This window comes from Neodiprion fabricii, chromosome 2 (assembly GCF_021155785.1).
Source record: "Neodiprion fabricii isolate iyNeoFabr1 chromosome 2, iyNeoFabr1.1, whole genome shotgun sequence".
Lineage (NCBI taxonomy): Eukaryota > Metazoa > Arthropoda > Insecta > Hymenoptera > Diprionidae > Neodiprion > Neodiprion fabricii.
In genome coordinates, this window is record NC_060240.1 from 27,489,475 (window position 1) to 27,511,950 (window position 22,476).

Genomic DNA, 22,476 nt, shown 5'->3' on the forward strand with positions numbered 1-22,476 from the left:
ATCTCTCCCCGGAATAATTCTAAGACACGGATTATTTATGAATATTGTAATCCGAGTGTACTTATAGGTATCGATATGTCGCGGTGATTTATCAAGTGTTTCTGTTTTTTTATTTATTTATTTATTTTTTTTTTTTTTTTATCATTCATGCGCGATACAGTTTATTCGTTTTGTAATAATTTCTACTCATGTCAATCGTAATCTACTTGTCGACGTGCAATTGATATAGATAATCGTTTCAATATTAAATGGAATTAGAAAAAAATTTTACCGTTCATTATCTTCGTAACGTTCATGAATTTTGTACAACTTTTGAAATTTCAGTTCCTTTGATTTCACTTCGTATAATTATGTAATGAGTCAGACTGATTTTAATTTTTCGTTTTTCATTGTAACTGTTGCAGACAGGATTTTTCATGCCTGATGGCGCGTGCTGGAACACAGCGTTGGAGAAATCCCACATCGGAGTAAGTATTGCAACGATTTGGGTTTCGATTTCTTTTTTTTTTTTCTCCTCTTCTTCTTCTTCTCTTTAGAAATTTGAAAATCTCCGTCCATTTGGCTAATTATTGCCATCGTAAGGTTACCACACCGATTGAATATTGTAAAAGAGCAGCGAGAGAATGACGGGGAAAAACTTTGGCACAGTTTTTGCAACTATTCTTGTCTTTTAATAATATTCTAACCCGTTTATAATTCTCTTCTTCTCGAGCCCCCCCCTCCCAATTGGTGTTCATTTTTCTTTTTCCTCTTTCATTTCCGATGCAATTATGCCGACACTCTTATAATAACTGCAACAACAGCTGCGCATGCACAAACCGTAGACTGTACCTGAATTCACACTGTGTCTAATATCAATATTCGTAATAAGAACAACAAGGTAGTCGGTACGGTATGGAAATGAACGAGTTCGATGCCGAGAGAAACTTTCACGAATCAATTTATTCAACTTGCCTTCATTGCAAATTTCATATATAGTACAATATAGATATTTATTGAACAGATTTATCGTTTCGAACGATAAATTCAAGCCGGATTTTACGTACGTATGAGGAAGTTTAATAACCGGGTCAATTTTGATAGTATATACGGCTACGCATTGACAGGATAAATTTTAACTTAAATTTGTGTACTCGACATTGATTTAGAAAGAAAAAGTATACACCGGAAATGAAACGTGCTACTATTGACCGCAAATTTTTTGTGGTTATTTTTTTTAGTCCCCGCATCCGTTGAAACATTACTTTTCAACAAATTTACGTTTTACCGAAATTAAACTCATACCTATGTTGGCAAGTAGAATATCTTAACAATTGTGGATGATAATAACACTGTGGTAATTTTAATTTCTTTAAATTTACAATCACTCGTTGATTAGAATTTGAAAATGCCATGAACAGGGTTTCTTACTGTCACACTATATTAATAATAAAACACACGCGTATAGAATCATACTTTTATTCAAACATCATTAATTCAATCGACGGTGTGCAGGTGTATAACAGATTAATGACGATGATTCGTTAATTTAAAAAAAAAAAAAAAAAAAAGGAATCACGAATTCGAGAAAGAAACAAATCTCGTATAACTTGCTCGGTTCGGTGAAAATAAATTTATTGGCACAAGCCTCACGAGAGACAGACGAGTGGTTATATGGATTAAAAAAAAATATCTATCGAGGTAAATTATTATCAGGGGAATCGGTGAGAAGAAGAGATCTGATTTTCCAAATCTTCAGGAACCTTGGCGAATATTTGTTGCTGCCTGTCGCGCTGAATCAAGAGCGTAAAATAAAAAAAAAAAAAAAAACTGCAGGTGATCGAACAAATTGACTTTCGATGTATTAAATAAATTAAACAAATCTACTGGTCGATAAGTTTTGAGGCACTGAATGTCAACGGTAGAAAAAAAATGTTACTCGCGGTTTTTCGACTAAACCTATGTAGGACTGTCTTCTTGTCTTTTTGTACGTACACCGAAAACTAGTCAGATCGATCCTGCATAACAGCGCATTGAGTCATCGTCCTGGACGCTTCCTGCCAAAGGATCGTCGTGCTCTCGTGGTAACCTGTTCCGGATGTCTTCGCTGGAGATCCTGCGGCCTCTCGGTTCTCCTGTAGCGAAGAAAGCCAGGATACGGGGAAATTGGTTGTCTGCCATCTAGGATCCACTATCACTTGAAAAAAAAAAAAACAAACAAACAAACAAACAAACACAAAAGACAAAAAAACGAGAAAAAAAAAATAACGTGAGTCGCTTTTATACCGTTGATATCAGTGTCGCACGCTTGTCCATTATTATATATATAGTCGTGTATAGTCGTTGATGATGTCTTGTTGTTATACGTAATATAACGAAAATTTTGTTGACGATAAAAAACGTTTGCCGTTAGGCTGAATCTTTTCTTTCAATTTTTATTTATCGAGGAATTCGCTGAACTGAGCAAGCTTAAAGTACGATTTTTGCGTTCGATCGATCGGATCCGTATTTGCTGATTGGTGATATCGCTTTTCGATTTTTTACGTTTAAAGATCGATCGGCCGTCGAATCTAAAAGTTCTGCTTGAAAAGGGGGAAAAAAAAAAAAAAAAACAACCCCAACTGATCAAAAACACTAAGTTTCAATTATAAAAGCATTTTTCAAATTGTCGGTAACACGTAACTTGCGTTAATCGAATTTACGCAATTTCACGTTTTCCATCACATCGTACGTAAGTAAGGGATGTTGTCTCATTAGATTTCACGATCATTGACGCGAACAGCACAGTCGATTATTTGTTAAACATATTTTTCCCCTCACTTTTCTCGATCGGAACGCAACAACTCGACGCGTTAATTTCAACTTTTGACCAGACAATGCGCACCCGACAGTCCTCGGTTGTGTTCGATAAAACGATATTATTCGACGCATGCGTTGCACTTTGGTGTGTGTGTAATTTACCCACGATTTTCACGTCGAGCATAACTTGTATGCGTGTGTACCTTGTAGCGCGTCTGTGTAAATACCTTCCCCGAATTAAACCAAGTAACTAATGTTGTTACACGATCCAAATTGAAGTTGAAAGGTGCAAGCAATGTTGCGCGGGGTGCTCGCAGAGTGCGCCGAGTGATATACTGCCCTGGTATCGTAGATACGTACGTATCATACATATGTACGATATCTATGTGCAACGGTATTACGACTACCTCGTATAGTCGTAGATTTATACGTTGATCCTTCTTGGCAAAGGCGGACGATATAATTAATGTCTTTTAATATAGGAAATATATTATTTCTAATTACCCCGAGCATGCAATAAGGATTGTATGTGCATGATTGTACGTATAAACGCTGTGTCTGTATAGGTATAATACAGCAGCGTAGTTATTATCCTCGTAGGAAGTTGCGGCAACGAAACGGGACGGTCTCCTTCTTTGATTATACAATATATACATTACGATGTATCTTTTATAGTTTAACGTAAACGTCGCATTATACGCGTACCGCATGAACATGGATTGTAGGGTGAGCCAAATAAATTGACCTATCGAACCTATGGTTTCAAAAGGGTCTGTTTACCGAGAATGAAATTCTCCCGTTTGGAAAAATTTTTAGCTCAATTTTAAAAGGTGTCCCTGGCCATTTTAAATTTCCCATTTAAATAACAAGCAAACAAATTTATTTTTTTTATTAAAAATGGTATAACTTTTGAACCGTTCGAGATAAAAAAAAATTTCAAGGCATATTCTTGCAGGGCGTTAAATTCTCCAAAAATAAGACCTGCGAGTTGATTCTCTAGACTCAAAAATTCGCGTACTTGCGGGCCGTGAAAGTCGAAGAAAAGCAGATATATGCAGTTTTAGGGCTCTACGATTGAAAATATCCATGCTAAATGGAACAACTTGAACTAAAATGAAACGAGGTGTGTGAAATAATGTTGTTTATAAAATGGATTCGTCAATGGAGTATAATTTTGACTCATTTATTTATTTTTTATTGAACTTTTAAACATAAATATTCTTTTCAATCGTTGATAAAACTTTGTTACAATCAAGATATTGCTGGCGATGTAATTGCACCACTAGCAAAGTAAATTGTTTTTGTTCTTCAATTTTCGTTAAAGTTTAATTAGAAGATATAATACACGCGATTAATTACCTGCATTTAAACTGTTGCATTCAAATCTCTAGATGCGGACAGACGAACACATTGCGCGGTCATTCAGATATGTAATTGTTCGTTCGATCGCGTTACGCTCACTTCAATTGCTGCCTAATTGGTTTTTATTCTTTTCTTTTCCGTTGTTTTGTTATTTATTTTATTTTTTTTTTATTTTATTTTTTTCTCTCTGTTTTAGTTTCTTTATTACTTGCTCAGTCCGGATCGCTCACAGGATTCGTTCAACGGAACTATCTACATACCTGTATCGATTCTTTTGTTGTACGTAAACCGTCCGTCTTATAATTGAACCAATCAATCCTTCTTCTCGCTGGTGCCGGTGTTTGCACAGGTTTTAATTAATTCATATTTAATTACTATACAAGTTTTTATACCTGTGTAATTAAAAATTTAAAAACGAAACAAAGCCCGTATGTACAGGTATATATGTATGCTAATTTATTCGAGGTATAATTGAATACGGTTATTTATTACCATACCGTTTTGCTTATAATTTATTATCAATCAAGTCCGCGAATCATTATTTAATGTTACGAATGTTTATTTTCTCCCTTTTCACGTTTCCCTCTCTCTCTCTCTCTTTCTTGAATTCAAATGAAAATCTAATTTTGTACGATGTGGGTCAATTTATTCAATAGGCGAGAACGCGGACGATCGCGCAAGGTTTTCTTAACTTCACGACGTATACCATAAACGTACTTATTAACAGGCACCGAAGTCTACACGATCTAATGTGAAATTTACGGCCGAATGATTTTTAACTCTCTCACTCTCTCTTGCGTACAAGTAATTTAGGTACGATCACTTACCTGAAGTATCATAGCGCAACGGAAGGAGAAGCCTTCTTCGGTAGAATTACTTATCTTGCAAGGCCTCGCCGCGCCGTCTGCCCACCTCGACGCTGCTGTTTTACACACCTATCTACCTACCTACCTTGTCTCCTCCTCCTCCTCCTCCTCCTCCTCCTTCTTCTTCTTCTTCTTCTTCTTCCGTCTCTCTGCGCAATACGAAGCTGTTAGTTACTCTGGTTACATACTTGGGATCAAGAAACGTCCTGTATGATGTGCTAATTACTCCTCTCGCTACTCTTGATACAAAATATGTTACACACATATCAAAGTTTGGGCCAAGTTAAGTAAGTTAAGTAAGATATATATATATATATATATATATATATATATATATATATATATGTATACACCTATAGATAATTACGCGCTAGAAAGTTGCAGGTGAAAATTATTTTGAAACAATTTTTTTACCAGTACCTTTGTTTTTCTTTTTCAATTTCTTCGGTACGTACGTATAATAGTACGTGTCCTTGGATGCAATTAGGTTACGTCATTTCGTTCGTTTGATCACGTTTTTCATTTCTATTTTTTTTTTTTTTTTTCTTTTATCCCTATTTTTTTTTTTATTTCTCACCTTCGTGTACTTTTCACGATACTCGAAGACAAACTTCGTGCTGCGGTAGTCGTAACACCTGCTTGCAGGATGAAAAACACTGTGCAGACAACGTCTAAAACCCACGCTGAGAATAAACACTGCGAAGAAGCGCGGTGAGGCGGGCTACAGCTGTTCGGAATAGACGTTGTAAAATAACTTTCCGTAGGTTTTGTACGTACATTCATATGTGTATCATAGAGGAGGGAAAGAGAGGATGAAAAAACTTAGCATCTCCGTGGTTTTGGTACAATACTTGTGTTGTGGGAACGCTGACGAACGTTGTATTGAATATCTATCGCGTTACCGCCGTTGAGTTCACTCGAATCTTGGTTAAGGCTGGGGAATTAAATTGTAGAAGCCGGATTCGTTTCTTTTTTATTTTCAAAAATTTTCCATCGTTCGAATAACAACAATTTTTCACAAATAGTACTTCTACAAAAGATTTACGGGAATGGTATAAATTTCAAACAATCTATCGTTTCGATTGTTTTTTTTTTTTTTTTATTTTTTTACAAATATGATATTGCAAATTAATATATCATTTCAACAAAAAGGATTGAAAGATCATCCGTATTATTGATGCAATTTCAAGTTAATGATTTCTTACGAAAATATATATATATATATATATATGTGTATGCGTGATATTCTGAAAGAAACAACAAAAAATGAAACGTAAAATATATCGAACTGATAGATAGGATATAAAAATATGTAACGACAGACGCAAAAGCGAGTTTAACGTTGAATAACTAGGTAAAAATTCGAACACAACCACATCGTCGGTATTATAATTAATATTTTGTTAGAACAAACGGTCTACCTGTAACGAATAAACGGCCGCGGTTTCGCGCTGATGAGGGTAATAAAATACTCGGTATGCGCATCGAAACGGACGAAACACGGAAAAACACACCGCGTGCACGCACAGAATGGAAACATGCTCCACCCTTTAACGCGGCTTGCCTCCCATGGATCAGAATTTTGGGGTTGACGGGGTGTGAGAAGGACGAGTGATTAATCGTGTGACGCGGGGACACGCTTTACCCAGTTACACAGTGTCGAGCCACCAACCCCCAACCTCTCTGTTCTGTTTATGAAGGCTACAGCCGAGTTGATTATTGTTCCGACATTGTCCGACGCCTGCGCTTTACAATTAGTTGAGTCGAAATAGATACGAATTAAAAATATTCGGTTTACGGGTGGATTTTTGCGTGCAAAGGGGTCTTCGAACCTCAGGAACTCAGGTCTGGTGTCATTTTTGAACCGCGTTTCGAGGGAATATGAAAAATTGACGGTTTTTGCGTTTTCGTTGAAAAGTTTTATCGTGTAGAGCGGGAAATTTTACATCGAATCATGGTCTTCGTATGTCGGTAACGGAGTCGGATCAAGAAATTAAGAACAAAGAAATTTTACTTTAATATCGTAGGTTAGTGAGGAATTTTTGTGAAATAATTTATCATTTCTTAATTTGTTAACCCGACTTTGTTTCCGACGTACGACGACATGATTTGATGTAGAATATTTATTCCGCTCTACACGACGATGGTCAAGTCATTTTTTCATCGATTGATGGCGGTTTTTGAGGAAAACGCAAGAAACGTCAAATTTTGCTGTTTTATCGAACCGCTGTCGCGTTGGTTCAAAAATGACCTCGGATTTGAGTTCCCGAGGGTCGAAAAATCTTTATGTACAAAAATACAGCCATAACTCCGAATGTTTTTAATTTAGATCTGTTTTGACTGGAGTAAATATCGGGGATGCGGGAATATAAAAACTGGGTGCTGACTTTTGGGCAACCCTGTATAATTCATCGGCAACCGTTTCAAATTGGCAAGTCTTCCCCGCGTTCTCCCTTTGGCTTACTTTTCAAGTCGCATTGTCCACAGAATCTCTCAGCCAGATTGTCATCAAAATTTTTTATACATATATCGTGTAACGAACTTTTACGGTGAGTATCTTGTTAATCAACGACTCTTCTCTCAGTTTTCTTCCGTATTATCGTAACAACACTTGAATCTTTCAGACTGTGGTAACCGTAGATAATTGGTTCCGGTTCAAATAATTCGAAAAAACATGACGTTGAGTATCGTCGTTTTTAACGGGATTCTCAGAGTTTTGTTGAAAATTGAGATACTTTGAAGAAGTATCGGGAAAGAAAATTTTTCAACTTTTTGGGCGAGATCTTTGTGTGTGAAACAGCGTTACAAAGATTTACCAAATATTCGTATAGCGAAGATATGAAAGTGCTACTGAATTTAAACAAATTTTTTCTTGGAAATCATACGTTTTAGAAACAATAACGTAACGATCGATAAATTTAAAAATACACCCAGGATTAAATATTTCCTACGGTGAAAAAATCGCATTGTTTGAACAACTTGAACAAATTAGGGGTCATTTTGATCGTGAATAAATTCTCTGCAAATCATGAAAATCATATTTTTTATTTGGCTTCTCAGTTGATCGAAAAAGCATGAATAAGCATTACAAGTGATGTAAATTAACGAGTTGAGAAAAAGATAAAATACTCTACCGTTATCCAAAATCTGATTTTGCAGATTTGTAAGAAATTATTTTACCATCAATTAAACCATGCGATTTGTTCATTGTAATGGGATCCCGTTCGAAGTAATCAATAATTTTTCTGTCAAAGCTGTGGGAATATCGGAGTATTGTTTCAAGTTTTTAATTCGATCAACTGCAGTCGTACTTTTAAACCTTCGTTATATTACGTATTTGTCTTTACTTCTCTTTCACTTGACGATACGTTGGGAATTTTTCGAAACATTGCTAAACCGGAACATCCAAATTTTCCAATGGGTACAGTTTTTTTGCCTCCCTAAAGTTTTGATAACATTATTTCTGTTTTTGCTGTCGTTGTCGTTCTTGCAGTTTGTATTTTAAACGATACATTGAAATTGCGACGGCAACTGATTCGTACCTCTGTTTTGTTGTTCTTTCTTTCTTCATCGTCGTCGTCGTCGTCACAATTCATGTTCTTCCCGCAAAAATTTGTCAAGTCTCAAGAACTGGTGAAAAGAAAAATCCTTGGTTAATTAATAAAAAAAAAAAAAAAAAAAAAAAAAATAAATTACTACTTTACTTTGAGAATACAAGTTTCGTCGAATTGTGCAGAAGAAATTAATCGTCGAATATGCAAAAGTGGCGATCAAGATCAATTGAGAATTGAAAAATATAAAAATAAATGATATACGTTAATAAGTACGGCGTAAAGATTATTGAAAAAATTGTGGTGGCGTGTAAAAAACGAATTTTCACAGATAAAGCAAGTTTGGCTTTATCGCTGATAAGTCGAGATACGGGGAACGACTGGCGGCTGTTATCGGCCTGGTGGTAATTATAAATTAGGTTAATTAACTGTAATTATAAAATCGTCCTCGGGCGTATAAACGACAGTCAATTAGTCATCCCCTGCCTGCAGGAATTGAGTGCAGCGACATCGAATCCCGACACCCGAGCAAAGCTCGCTCATTCGTAGGTAACAATATTCCAAGGAGTTGGGTGTCGTAATCACCGTCGTCGACGTCGTCGTCGTCGTTTCCCGCCTTCCGACGACGAGGCGACGAAGACGCGAAGCTGGATGAGGAGGAGGAGGAGGAGGAGGAGGAGGTGGAATCACGAGGGTGTTTCGCAAATAACGTCGACGCATCTCCTCCACCTCCAAAGTCAAATAAACCACCCGTTTGGAAAAATTTTTAATTTTGAAATGTTTCCAATTTTTATAATCCCATGCGAAACGAGAGAGAGGAGGACTTTGCGACTCCGCGGGGTAAAAGCAGAACGTCAACGCGGCTTGCGAGAAAATTATTAGTCACCCTTCGTAATTTCCCTCGTGGTGCACCACCACCAGAATCCCGCCAGACTTGATAGATTAATTATAATATCCCATCAAGCCTGCAGGATTCGTTAAAACCGTTTCGTCTACCTTTGCGATTAAAATAAAAATATCGTGGAAATTGTCGTTCCCGCAGGGGTACGGTTGATCAGTATACATATACATATTTGACATCAATCCAGTCGTTTATTTCGTTTCGTGTTTATACATATTTATAAGTCAGGATTACAGAAAAACGTTATTGCGGCTACGGAATAATTGTTCAATTTTCAATTGTCGGTATTCGTTAGTTTCTACTTTTTTACGCAATGCGTTATCTTCGTCTATCGATTTCTGCACTAATTGACCATTTTTCATTAACCACGTTTCGTTTTCATGCAATTACGTTATCAATTACGGTGAAAATGACTCGATTTACAAATGACCGTATTACTTGTCCTTTCAATTAGAAATCAATGATTTATTTTTAATCGATTGATTGAAATTTGGTCCTCAATACCGATCGATATCGATATTTCTCATCGTCGTCAACTTTTCCCTTGTCTCTGACGCAGTCAATGGTCAATCGTCAATCATTTCCCCGCCACACGCCATTCCGCGCGAGTGTTTTCGCGAATCTCATCCGAGTTTTCCTACCCCCTCGAAAATTACAATTAACCTCGAGGCGTCGTCGAGTCGGTTCTGCAGGTCTCGTACTCGACAGTCCGACCGGACTGTTTGCCATCCCCTCGACTCCAGCTCCCTTATTGAATTGCTAGGTACTATAATACGACCTACCTCCGGGTATACCTTGGACACCATCCACCTCTTGCCACTCAGGCTTTCGATCTGTGATGACGACGTTTGTCTGGACTCCGGCACTCCGTGCTCTCTTCAATTTTAACCATTGTATGAACACTCTCTCGAAAATTGCAGTGTTCAGCCTGTAAAGCTCCGTAGAGAGATATGATTCTATCGATGTTATAATTTCCGTATATGTACATTTTTAACATGTATGACGACGGCACGAAGGTTTTTTTTTTCTTTTTTTTTCTCTCTTTACGTCTGTTAGCAATAATTGCGCAACGTCGAGTTTCGTTGCGTATAAAAAGGAGAAGGAAGAGGCGATTAGAAAATAATAATTACTTGGTTAAACGTCGACTGAATTGAAGACAGGGACAAGCAGAAAAGTTCTTCAACGAGCCACGTATACATTGCTATTACGCAAAGTTGAAAATCCGTGCAAAATGTGAATTAGGGTACCTGACCTAAGGGTGAAAACAATTCTTTGACGACGTTTTTTTGTTTTTCCACGATGTTTTAAGGTACAGGTTATGTACGGACTTTAAATTGCGATTGTATTTTTGCTGCAGCAAAGCGGAGCCGTGAAACGTCGCGTGTAATTCGTAAACACCCGCTGTGTATGCGTGAAAAAGACTTTTCGCAGACGTCGCCTGCAGGAGGATCATCTGGCTGCTGGTGTACAGGGTTATAACCGTAAACTTTCAAGGCGAGGCGAGTTCGCAGCTATCGTTATCGTAAAAAAACCAGCGTCATTCTCGCTGTTTTTTTTTTTTTTTTTTTTCCCCCTTGATAAAAACGCACACGTCTCTTCTACCGCGACCCAAAAACTACGAATACAAATACGGTGAAAAAACTGAAAAACCTTCCTGCTAGGTAATTTAATTTAATTTTTATTTCATTATTTTCACTCGATCTAAATTTCGTCTCGTCTTTTTAAAAGTTCCGCAATTTTCTACCGACACAGTAATTGCAACTATCGTTTATCAGACGTTTTTCACTTGTTGCAAACAACGCGTAGGACTGGAAATGACTGCAGACTTAATGAGGGTCGAAGATTTTTATGAATAAATAATGGCTCGTGTTTAACCGAGGATTAATAACAAGGTTTATTTATTTATTTTTATTTTTTTTTTTTTAAATTTATTTATTTAGTTTTTTTTTTTGTCTCCTGCTTTCTCGCATTCTTTTTATACGCTTTTGCTTCTACCTAATTAGCTGACTCAGGGTTAACTGAAATTTCAGCCGTATAAACCCTTTTACATTTCTCTCTTACTCCCTCTATGTCCATTTTATTTTTTCTCCCTCTATAGCTTCGCGCGAGAGGGTTTGCTGGGGAAAAATAAATTTTCGGTTCTGATTTATGATCTGCTTTTGTCCGTTCTTATTCCATCTCTCTAGCGAATTCTTTCTGTATATTATTTCTCTTTTCGTGTATTGTATGTGTGTGTGTGTGTGTGTGTGTGTGTGTGTGTGTGTGTGTGTGTGTGTGTGTGTGTGTGTGTGTGTGTGTGTGTGTGTGTGTGTGTGTGTGTGTGTGTGTGTGTGTGTGTGTGTGTGTGTGTGTGTGTGTGTGTGTGTGTGTGTGTGAGTGAGGTATACTCGCACCTCTTTTTATCTTCTCTTCATTTCTCTTCTCCCTCTCACTTAGTCTTCGTACATCATTTTTAGATATGTAACAACATCATCCAGTTACCATGGTGTATAATTAATATTTTCCGTTTTGTGCGTGCGCGTGCGTGTAATTTAATTGTATATTACATATCGTATCTGCTCGGCTGCTGTAAATTCGCTCATTATTTTTCACTCTGTATACTTTATTCATTAACGTCTATAAACACGGTAAACTGCTGCCGGTCCCTGAGGTCTTTATTTAATGGCTTATATTCACGTCGAACTGAATAAACCTTATTCTCAAACACTGTGCCCCTTATTTTCAAATTCTTCCAGGTCGTTTCATTATTTTTTACAAGTTCCTTTTCTGTCTGTCGTGTTTTTCTCTTCGTTATTTTTTTTTTTTTATTTTTATTATATTTTTTCTTTTTTTCTCTGCAACCCATTTAGCCAATTTTTCGAGTGCCCAATTTTTGCAACCAGAAGAATTATAGGATGTAATGAAAGTAAACCCTGTTCCGTCTAAAAATCGAGCACAATGCGACAGAGAATTCTGACTGCAGTTTTACTTCCTGGCTTCAGTTTCTTTTTTTTTTTCTCTTGCTCCTTTTCTCATTTCTTAACCATAGGTTTTTGTCTCGCCGACTTGCGCTTGAATAATTTCTTCTGTGCATACTCGTATATATACATGTGTGTGTATGTATATATACAAAATATAAAGTCTGCTTTGCATTGCACAGAAGAATTAAAAATTAAGAGAGTAAATTTCCTCAATTCTTTGGTACGAATTATTTCACCGTGATTGCGATTGGATGAAATTTTTGTGTTTTCACCGCGTGTAAACAGTTTGTACCTTAAAAGTTATCGATTCGATATAATTTAACGTTAAATGTAAAACGTACCACCTACCTATAGTGTAATCAGCAATCGCGGAAAAACAAGAGAACTATGCACAAAAAAATATGTAAACGCGTGTGAAAATTGATGCAGGAGAAGGAGGAGGAGGAGGTGGAGGAGGAAACGATCGCGAGAAAAAACTCTCATCGTCAGCGTTACTCCGTGCCGAGTGACTTGCGGAAATTTGTTTTTAACCGCGCGTTTAAGGGTTTCGAGTTAACCTTCGCCGCTGGTTTTGTGATTTCAAGGTTCAATATCCTTTGGCTGTGTATAAATTACTAAACGAAATTAGGAATGTTTTATTGCAGGTACACGCATTTGCGCAGAGAACGACACAGAGGGAGGCATAACGCTTTGAGTCACACATTTTTGTGCTGAGTCAAGTTTTGCAACAAGATAGTATTCCATGGTTTATGGGGTCGTTGATTCCGAATTTGATATCAGATTACAAAAATTCAACACGACGGATACAACGTGACGGAGGAAAAGTTCGAGGATCGAATCCGGTCAAAAAATTCTATGCAGATGTTTTCGGGGTTGATGATTGAATTCTTCATACTGAATTATCAAAATCTGATTTCAGATTCGGAGTCAGCGTCCCCAAAAACCCGTGGACAGAGTTCGTTCTTCGGATTCTATCGAATTTGAAATTTTCCTCGATCGTGTTGGATCCGCCAACTTGAATTTTTTAATTCCACTTTTAGACTCGTAATCAGCCACCCAGAAAACTTATAATTTATGTAAAAAATGTATACGCGTAAAGGGGTAAATTTCTCGGAAATGAATCATCCCTTCAATTTTCACGATATTTGTCAATCAGTTTGTTTCCAACAACAATAACTCACATTATATCGCAATAATTACTCTCGAGTATTGAAAAGCTCTAAGAATTAGTATACTATCGGAACTAGCGCAAGACCGCAAAGAAATATATCTTCAAAGTTCTCCAAGTATACGAAAAATTGATATAAAATAGGTGGTAAGAATAATTACCGCTAGACTCAAAGGGTTAACGGTAGCAGCTGATTTGCGAACCCCGAGTTTATTTAGTAAACATCGCATCTGGACCGCCGCGAGCCCATTACTCAGCTCATAATCAGCCGCTGCTGCTTCTTTTCCTCTTGCTTGTGCTTGAGGATGAAGGAAAATTAGGAAATCGGAATCGCCCACCCGCAACGATGACTATTTAAATTCATTAGGGCGATTCGCTGCCTCGCCGCAATTTGTAAACCCTGTAATAACGTGTTTATGTTATACCGGTATACGGGTGTTATGTGTAAACCTAAAAACAGCTGGGAAATGCTTCGCGTAACCCTTTATGTATATATGTATATATATTTAGGTACGCGTAGGTATACATATTTATATACCTTCTCTCCTTTTTTTGCCATCGCCGACCCTCGACTATGAATGACGCGCCTTCCTTAAAGCCTTTTTATACACGAAAATTCATACCATTTCATCGTGTATGGAACATGTATAAACGTGCGTGTGTATATACATATATACATGTATATGTATTCGTGTACGAGGAACGAAATCTGGAGGAATGAAATTTTTGTTGGAACAAAAAACGTGTAATGAAAAGCACCTCTTGACCGTTTTGGTTTTTCGTTTTTCTTCCCCCTTTATTATTCTTTTTCTGCTATACCGTACGCACTCCTGCCTAATTAATTTTCAAAATATCGGTTTTAAATATATTCTCACTTAGAGTTGTTGTCGATCGCAATTGCAATCGTATTTTTTTTTTACGCATATTAATTACGCAGAACTAAATTGCAACGATGAACCTAAATTTTATGGTACGAGGTTTGTTTTCTTTTTTTTTTTTTTTTCTTTTTCCAGCAATTACCAACAATAATTATTTGGTCATTCGACGAGAAGTTTCCAATTAACAATAAATATTGAATATTTTTTTTTTTTTTTTTTGCGATGCAAAAGATGACTTTTTTCCACGCTGACGATCTTAACTTCGAACATACCAATATATAGAGGTATATAAACATGTGTGTATACATATATATATGTACATATATACATATATATACAATATACATAGATGTTTGTATAAAACCGCAGACGTAGTCGGTAATAGCTAGTCAGCTTGACACGCCTCGTGCAGATGGGAACCTAGCCCAGTTTTGCGGCGCTAATGTACTTTACTTTCATGCGGAATCAGTGTTACTGTGTATAGTCTGTAACGTATATACGCCTAGATGCTTGTTGTTATGCTTCTTTTTAACGAAAATCAATTTGTAAACCGTCGCTCGATCGTGCCGCGGGCGAATTTAGGCCACACGATAAATTGTCCGAAAGGGGATTTCGGCGCTGGCAACTAACAGGACATTTTCATATCCTGTGTAACAAAATACATACCGTATAGTCAGACGGGTAGATTGTTTGCCGAAAATGTATTTTATTTGCTCTATAAAATGTTATTGTTTTTATTTTTAGGTTTACAGAAGTCAACGGTTGTAGGGAAATAACGGTTTGATGGATAACGAGTTTCAATCGCAAATTGCTGTTTGTTTAAAAAAAAAAAAAAAAAAGTAACTGATTTCCAACTGCTGTCCAATGATTATTAAAGAAGTACCTTTATTTATAAATGTAAACTAGCGATTGACAGATCGAGATAATATGTCTGGATGGAAAATTGAACGAATATTTTCCATCGCGCGTCGTATGAAACAAAATTATAGTTCAGAACGAGTCTGTCGAATCAAAATATCACGTATCAGAAACGGACCGATCGCGACGAATAATTTTCAATCGTTAACTTCTTTTCAAATTGTGGCTCACGATCAGCGCGCGTTTTATCATAGAGAGCATGTATATATATATATATCTAATCTATCCGAGTAGGAAAAGGAAGCAAAAAAAAAAAACAAAAAAGAAAAAAGAAAATAAAAATGAGGATTGACCCTAGAATTGCGCAAGTGTTTTTAGTTTGAGAAGTTAGTTTCCCCCTCCTTTTTACGAAGGGAGGAAGCATCGAGGGTGTGTGTGCGTAGGAATGTTAACTATGTCGGTTAGAGGGCGAATCAGACGCCGTTCGGATTATACGAGGCAAAAGTTTCGACGTCGAAATAATAATAATAATAACAATAATGTAATACAAAGTTGTTTTTTTTTTTTTTTTTTTTTCTTCAGAAGAGAGATCAAAAACTTTGACCGAAGTATACGTGTAGGTAGATATAGTTTCTTCTTCGGTCTTGTACTATGAACACGGAGTATCAAATCTACCAATTAGAGAGTACGGGGGGACACTAGTCTAAAACCATAACATAGTCAAAACCATTGACCTAGTTGTCGAGAGTGAAAAAAAAATATTAATCGTTCGACGTTGCGATAGTGTAAGAAAAACGGACTCGTTTTTTTTTTTTTTAACTAGTACGGTCCAGTCGATACACTCGGTTTGAGTGCGTTCAAGCATCGGGTTGCAGACCAAGCGTGACCTTAAAAGTTGAAACTCGATGTGCGCCTGAAGAGCGGCTCGAATTTGCTGTGTAACTTGAAAATTCTTTCTCTCTCTCTCGCTTTCTTTCGCTCTTTCTCTCCTTGAACGACAGAAGGAAAAAGAACAACAGACTCGGTCTCATGTCGGACAAAGCCAGGAACGGAACCCTTGAAAAAGTTTCCCATCGTAACCCCGAAAGTCACCCTCCTGTTCTTGCACACCGTGAAGCAGGTGTAGGATGCGTCGGATGTCACACCGTGCACATTTTCTGTCCCAGTATTCCAACACACGGATCTAAAATAGCCGACTGTGCCGAGTGTTAATTGGTTTTCGCGCGTAATTCGGTATCGTGCACTTTCACGCCAACCTAAACTGCGCCCTCCTCTCCTCTCCTCTCCTCTCCTCTCATGGATGTCGCGGCGTGACAAGCAGCGGTCCCGACTGCAATGAATTTGAATTTGGCTGAGCGTGACCCAGTTCCTGGTTTCATCCCGTCCTTCCTTCCTTCCTTCCTTCCTTCCTTCCTCCCTTCCTTGCCGCCTGCCTGCCATCCTCCACATGGTCCTTGCAGCTTTGCGTCCTTCACCGCACGTACCTTAACAACCACGCAACCGCCGTTGGGCGCGATCGAAAACCCTGGACACAGGATTCCGAACGACCCTGACACGGTTTCCCGGATGCTTGTGTTCACCGAACTCTGACTGAACTTTGTCGGGTGATTAATTTTTTTTTTTTATTTTTCTTGGGAGAATTTTGTCGTTACGCGTATATACTTGGAAAAGAAAAAAAAAATACGGAAATTGCGTTGCCTAAACTGATTTTTTTTTTAAAACATTGTCGAAATTTGTAGTCGAAGTCACCGTCACGTCTCGTCTTTTTCACTCTGTTATCGCCTCTCTTCCACCTACCCTGGTTGGTTCGTTCGACTTTGCTTTTGCACTTTTACACTCTTATAGGTCGAAAAGCTCTTCTAGAGTTATCGCGAATTCTTTCACACAACACACATTGCGTATAACTCCACCGCCCCAGCAACGACTCGAGAAAATCTTATACCCTTCAGCCTTTCCATCCCCCTTTCACTTACTCTTTTCACCTGTCTTTCACTATTATTCCGTATTTCGACGCTGACGGTTGATGCGTGTTATACTTGGAAAGCGCACTCGATTTTTATTCACACTTTTACCGAAATATATAAATTTTTCTTAAATCCTGCATATGTACAGACAAGTTTCAACGTATGTATAAATAGGTAAATACATATTTACAAAGAAGACTTGAGATTTTTATTATTCGTCTTTAGATTGACGATATCGGTGAAATCACATGAGATGTGATTTCCGCAGCATATCGCAAATCGCAAACTATGTTTTTTTTTTCATATTCTCTCTCCGTTACTCGATTGCAGTCTCGGGTAACAACCTCGTAGATAAGCACGTATAGATGCCAATTAAAATCCGAATATACGAAAGAGTTTTTTTTTTTTTTTCTTCGTCTTTTTTTCCTCCCGTCAGCTTCACTTCGGCTTTAGCGGTGATTTGAAAACCGGTGATGATTATTTTTTTCAACGCGGTTTTGAATATGCTTAAATTCATGTATGTACGGCTGGAGCTAAGCGCGGCATAGAAATCTGAATCATTAACGGTATTTTGGTGGAAAAAAAAATAAAAAATTTAAAAAAATTTATATCGTTTAACGAGCTCCTCACAGCCTGCAAACCAGCAGTACCGGAATTCAGAAATTTTTCTCGTTTCTCGTTCACGTTAATCTATCGCTGCGAATATTCTTAATACCAAATTCCCCAGCGATCTTTTCGAAACGCTTTTTACAATCTCTGTACTGCGCCTTGTTTTAATTTCGTATTCAAATGTTTATTAATTCTTTCTTCAATTAACTACACACCGAGTAATTGTCAAGCATAATAATTACCGTGATTATAATCAAGGCAATGACGGTATAGTCATTTCAATATTAATTTACGTTAATACGGGGTATTAGCAGAGAAAATCCATTACTCGGCTTATAAGATTGAACAACCGTCATCTTAGAATCGAGCCGAACGAACTGGGTTGAGACTGAAGCTCGGTTGGTCGACCTTTATCCATGGAGGAAAAGGACCTCGCAACGTTTTACCTTTCGATAAAACTTTTTACTCCGCTTCACGGCTGCCACTTCGCTTTAGTCGTTTCTTGATTCGATTTACTTCTCAGTTTTTGCCCCATTTTACGAAACTCTGCTCCCACGCTATGATTCTATTAAAATTGTGAGTATCGTCGAAAGAATGTGGATTTAAAATGCGGTTATACCCGCGTTGCACGATGTAATCGAACACGTGACCAATTTTCATATTGTTTGATCGCTTGACGTAACGTAACTTGTAAAAATAAAACATTTAAGCTTCTTCCAAGAGGGATTGTTTTCTCATTTTTTTCGTGTAAATGTATAACCGAATGTTTATTTAATTGGATGTATAAACGAAAAATCAATATCATGCGACACGATAAAAAAAAACAATTGTGTTCAGTAATTTGTTACTTTACAGTTACGGAACGAAACGAATAATTTACGATCGCCAAAAAAAAAAAAAAAAAAAAAAAATTGAAGATTCATCTCTACAAACGTATACGTTTGTAGAATTTTGACACTGCGAATCAAAGTATCAAAGATACACACAACGTTATGCGTTATAGGTATAGATACTATAATGAAGGGGTGTTTGTTACAAATTTCACCTTTATACAAACGAGCCCGTATGGTTCGTAGTTAACGAACCAAAAGCCTGAAGAGATAGCGAAGCGCGCGAGATGAGAGGAGGAATTTACATTGAAAACCTTCGGCTGCTCTTCAACGCTCTAATACGTAATGACACGTGTATATAAAGCTGTATACCTATATACACACACACACACACGCACACACGCGCGCGCGTAGGTATACGGTATTTATATGAAATATATCCTTTGGCCCGCGATAAACTTTTTTTCTTTTTTTTTTTTTTTTTTTTTTTTATTTTTCTTCACCCGCGGATTATCTGTAAACTCGTGAAAACTGAATAGGAATATAGAGGTAGGAATGGGAGATCAGATTTGTATAAGCGATGAAAAGAAGCAATCCAAATCCCAGCTTCGTCATTTCTCGGCTCTCTTGCTTTCCCTGCTGCGTGCAACCCTCGATAAATAAACTCGGCTTTCCTAAATCCTCCGGTAATTCAAGTTTCATCTTCGTTTGCTCGTAATATGCATTATGATATTAAAGAAGCGTTGTAATACGAAAGTGTGTTAACAAATTGCTTACTTTCTTTTCGCGTATGTATTTGAATAATCTTCGTGTGTCTTTGTTTTTTTTTTTTTTTTTTGTTCTTCTTGTTGCTTTACCAGCAAGGAATTGATTTGTAAGACAATCGGATTGACGGTAATGAACGACGACGGAATTTAACACCCTTGTAATCGTGATGATTAAACAATACGAGAAAAAGTCGCGGTTATAGTAGAAAGAAATGGAATTTTTCTTTTTTTTTTTTTTCATCCCTGCTCAATTTGACAATCTTGTGTGAAGAAGAATAAGATGGGGCGTGGTAAAAGAATTTTTTATTTATTTTTTTTTTCTTTCTTGCAACCGAACGGGGTGGAGGCGGAGAAATTTTATTATTATCATTCGGACGAATTATTCTCAGCATCGAAGAATTCGCCTCGACGAGTATGGGAGAGATGAGCGTGCAGCTCGAGGGTTGGATTCGAACGTTCTGTTTTTGTAATCGCGTATCGTCAACGAATGAACTTAGGGGGGGGGGGAGGGGGGACGAAAACTTTCTTAATAACTTTTCACGTATAATAATACCCACCGTGGATATTATATACGGGTGCGTCTGATGTATAGTATAATATAAGGGGAGTGAGAGAGAGAGAGAGAGAGAGATAGATAAGGGAGAGGAGTTTTTGCCCGGGTGTAGGTATCATATTTAATTAATAAAATTTACCCTCAGCTTTTATGACCGTGGTACAAGTTTCAAAACTATGACTTGCAAATAGCCCCGAAAACGAGTGAGATGGAAAGAAAGGGAGAGGCCTCGGTAAACTTTTAGTTCGAAGATTCCTCCTGGAATTGTTCATACTGTTTGTCTCCCTCGTCGCCCTCCTATTATTCTTGTCCCTCTTTTCACTCTCTCTCTCTCTCTCTCTCGCTCTCTCTCTTTCTCTCTTTACCTACCCTCCGCTTCTTCTTTCCCCCGGCACTGATGTATATATATATATATATATATATATATATATATATATATATATATGTATATATGTATATACGTCGCTATATATATACTTGTTGTAAATATTTCTTATCTATTTCAAAAATGAAATTGGCTTGGCTCTGGACCAAATCATTTCGCCTGTCTTTCTTTCCTTCACGGTTTATTTTTGTTTTCTTCCCTTTTCTTACCCACGCTGCTTCATTCTATTCTCTCTGTTCGGGGGGAAATTGTTTGATTGTTTTGACGCGTCTGCAAAAGTAAGAAAGAAAATGAATTTCCACTATCTGCTCGAAAAGAGTTGCAGCATCGTAAGTTGACTCAGGGTCGAGAGGAATACCATTTTTCTTATTGGGGAAAATGAAGGGTTCCACGCCACTCGTTCTTTTGCTATATAACAACGTTCCCGAATTTATCGACTATTCAAAAGAATTTTTTCTTTTATCAAACTTGTTGAAAACTTGGCGTTTAACCGGATCTAAATATCGATCTTTGTTATATATATAATTAAACATAATTATATATATATATATATTATATTATACCTGGTAAGATTCTATTTCAGATGTTTAATTTTTATTCGATACGATCGCAAGAAATGTAAAAATTCTCCTCGTTTTATGGCGCCTGTAAAAATTATTCATACTTCCGATTCGGAGAATAAAAGATACCGATGCCAAGAATTCATACTGGCAGTATAAAAATATTGGAAAAGTTTGTATAAAAAAAAAAAAAAAAAAAAATTGAAATGCCTCGTAAATATCTCTCGAACTTATTCTTTTTCTTGCAACGTTTAACTTTGAAAGAATTCTTGTTTTAAACGGAATATCGACTGTAAATACAATATCTATGTGTAATATGTATATATATATATACGTATACAATGTGCAACGAGTTTGGGTGTGACGCGCCTAATGTGAAAAGAAGGAAACTTTACTCTCTCGTTTGTCTGTATCCGTCAATTTATTTATCCGCATCTTATTTGCGTTTATTTACATTTGTCTGCTCTGAAATGATTTACCGAATAACTGGTTCGAGCGTCGAGGGCGGAGATGAATTCGCAACGCTGAAAATCGGAGAGCGTTAATAAAGCCTCCCCCCTGCTCTTTTATCTTTCAGGATGCGTAAGGCGAAAAGTTGGCAACGTTACGCAATCTTCTTGTCTTGATCTTTTCACGATCTTTATACATAAATTCTTCACCGAGTTAAGAGGGGCGATGGGCTACGATATATAAGATGATTCGTTAAACTTACTCCCAAATCGGGGTGGGAAGAATACGTATCTATATATATATATATATATATATATATTATGTCGAAGAAAAATGATCATTTTCATTAGTCTGGCATCGCGCAGTGTTTTATAACAAAGCTTTGAACACCCTCGACAAGATGCGAAGTGTACAGATAAATTTTTCACCTCATACAACGTTACGGAAATAGAAAGTTGGGACTGCGCGAATAAATTTCTAACGAATCGAGATGTGTGGATGTGTGGATGGGTAATTATCTTCCCGGAGCTTCGTTAAACCAATTTTCATTCAACCAGGATGGATCGGCGGCGCGACGAGGAGAGAGGAGAGGAGAAAAGCTCGCGTCATGTTCCAAAGAGTGAACAAACATTGGAGGACACTCTGCAAAGGCAATGCGCTAGTCAAACGCACAATGACGAAATGCGGAAGCAAGGCTTGGGAGGCAGCAGCTCTGCTAACTAGCTTCGAACTAGAATTGGCGAACGAACGAAACCTTCCCTTCCCTCCTCTCCTCTCTTCCCATCTTCTCTTCTCTTCTCTTCGTTTCACCGATGGTGTATGATCTGATTACAAAACGGCATTGCCAGCTAGCGCGTCTCAATGAGTGGGTAAACAATGCCGCTGATGATAAGGGTTCCCTATCCATCCACCTTGCGAAATTGCACCGACAAGCATACCGCCGTACCGAGTTCCCGCACGGCCTGCCAAAAGCGCCGGCCAAACTGCAAGCAGCAAACTAAGATCCCGGGGCGAGATTCGGACGGACAGAGACTAA

The 22,476-nt window shown here is 37.5% G+C and overlaps 1 protein-coding gene across 11 annotated transcripts in view; it reads left to right on the forward strand.

Moving 5' to 3' along the window:
* The window catches only part of LOC124175206, a 179,675-nt gene that overhangs the window by 95,918 nt on the left and 61,281 nt on the right, over positions 1–22,476 (forward strand). For all 11 annotated transcript variants that reach the window (XM_046555210.1, XM_046555211.1, XM_046555217.1 and 8 more), the window contains one exon: positions 405–467. In XM_046555210.1, the coding sequence (XP_046411166.1) occupies positions 424–467 (44 nt within the window). In that variant the 5' untranslated portion in view covers positions 405–423. The remainder of the gene's footprint in view (positions 1–404; positions 468–22,476) is intronic.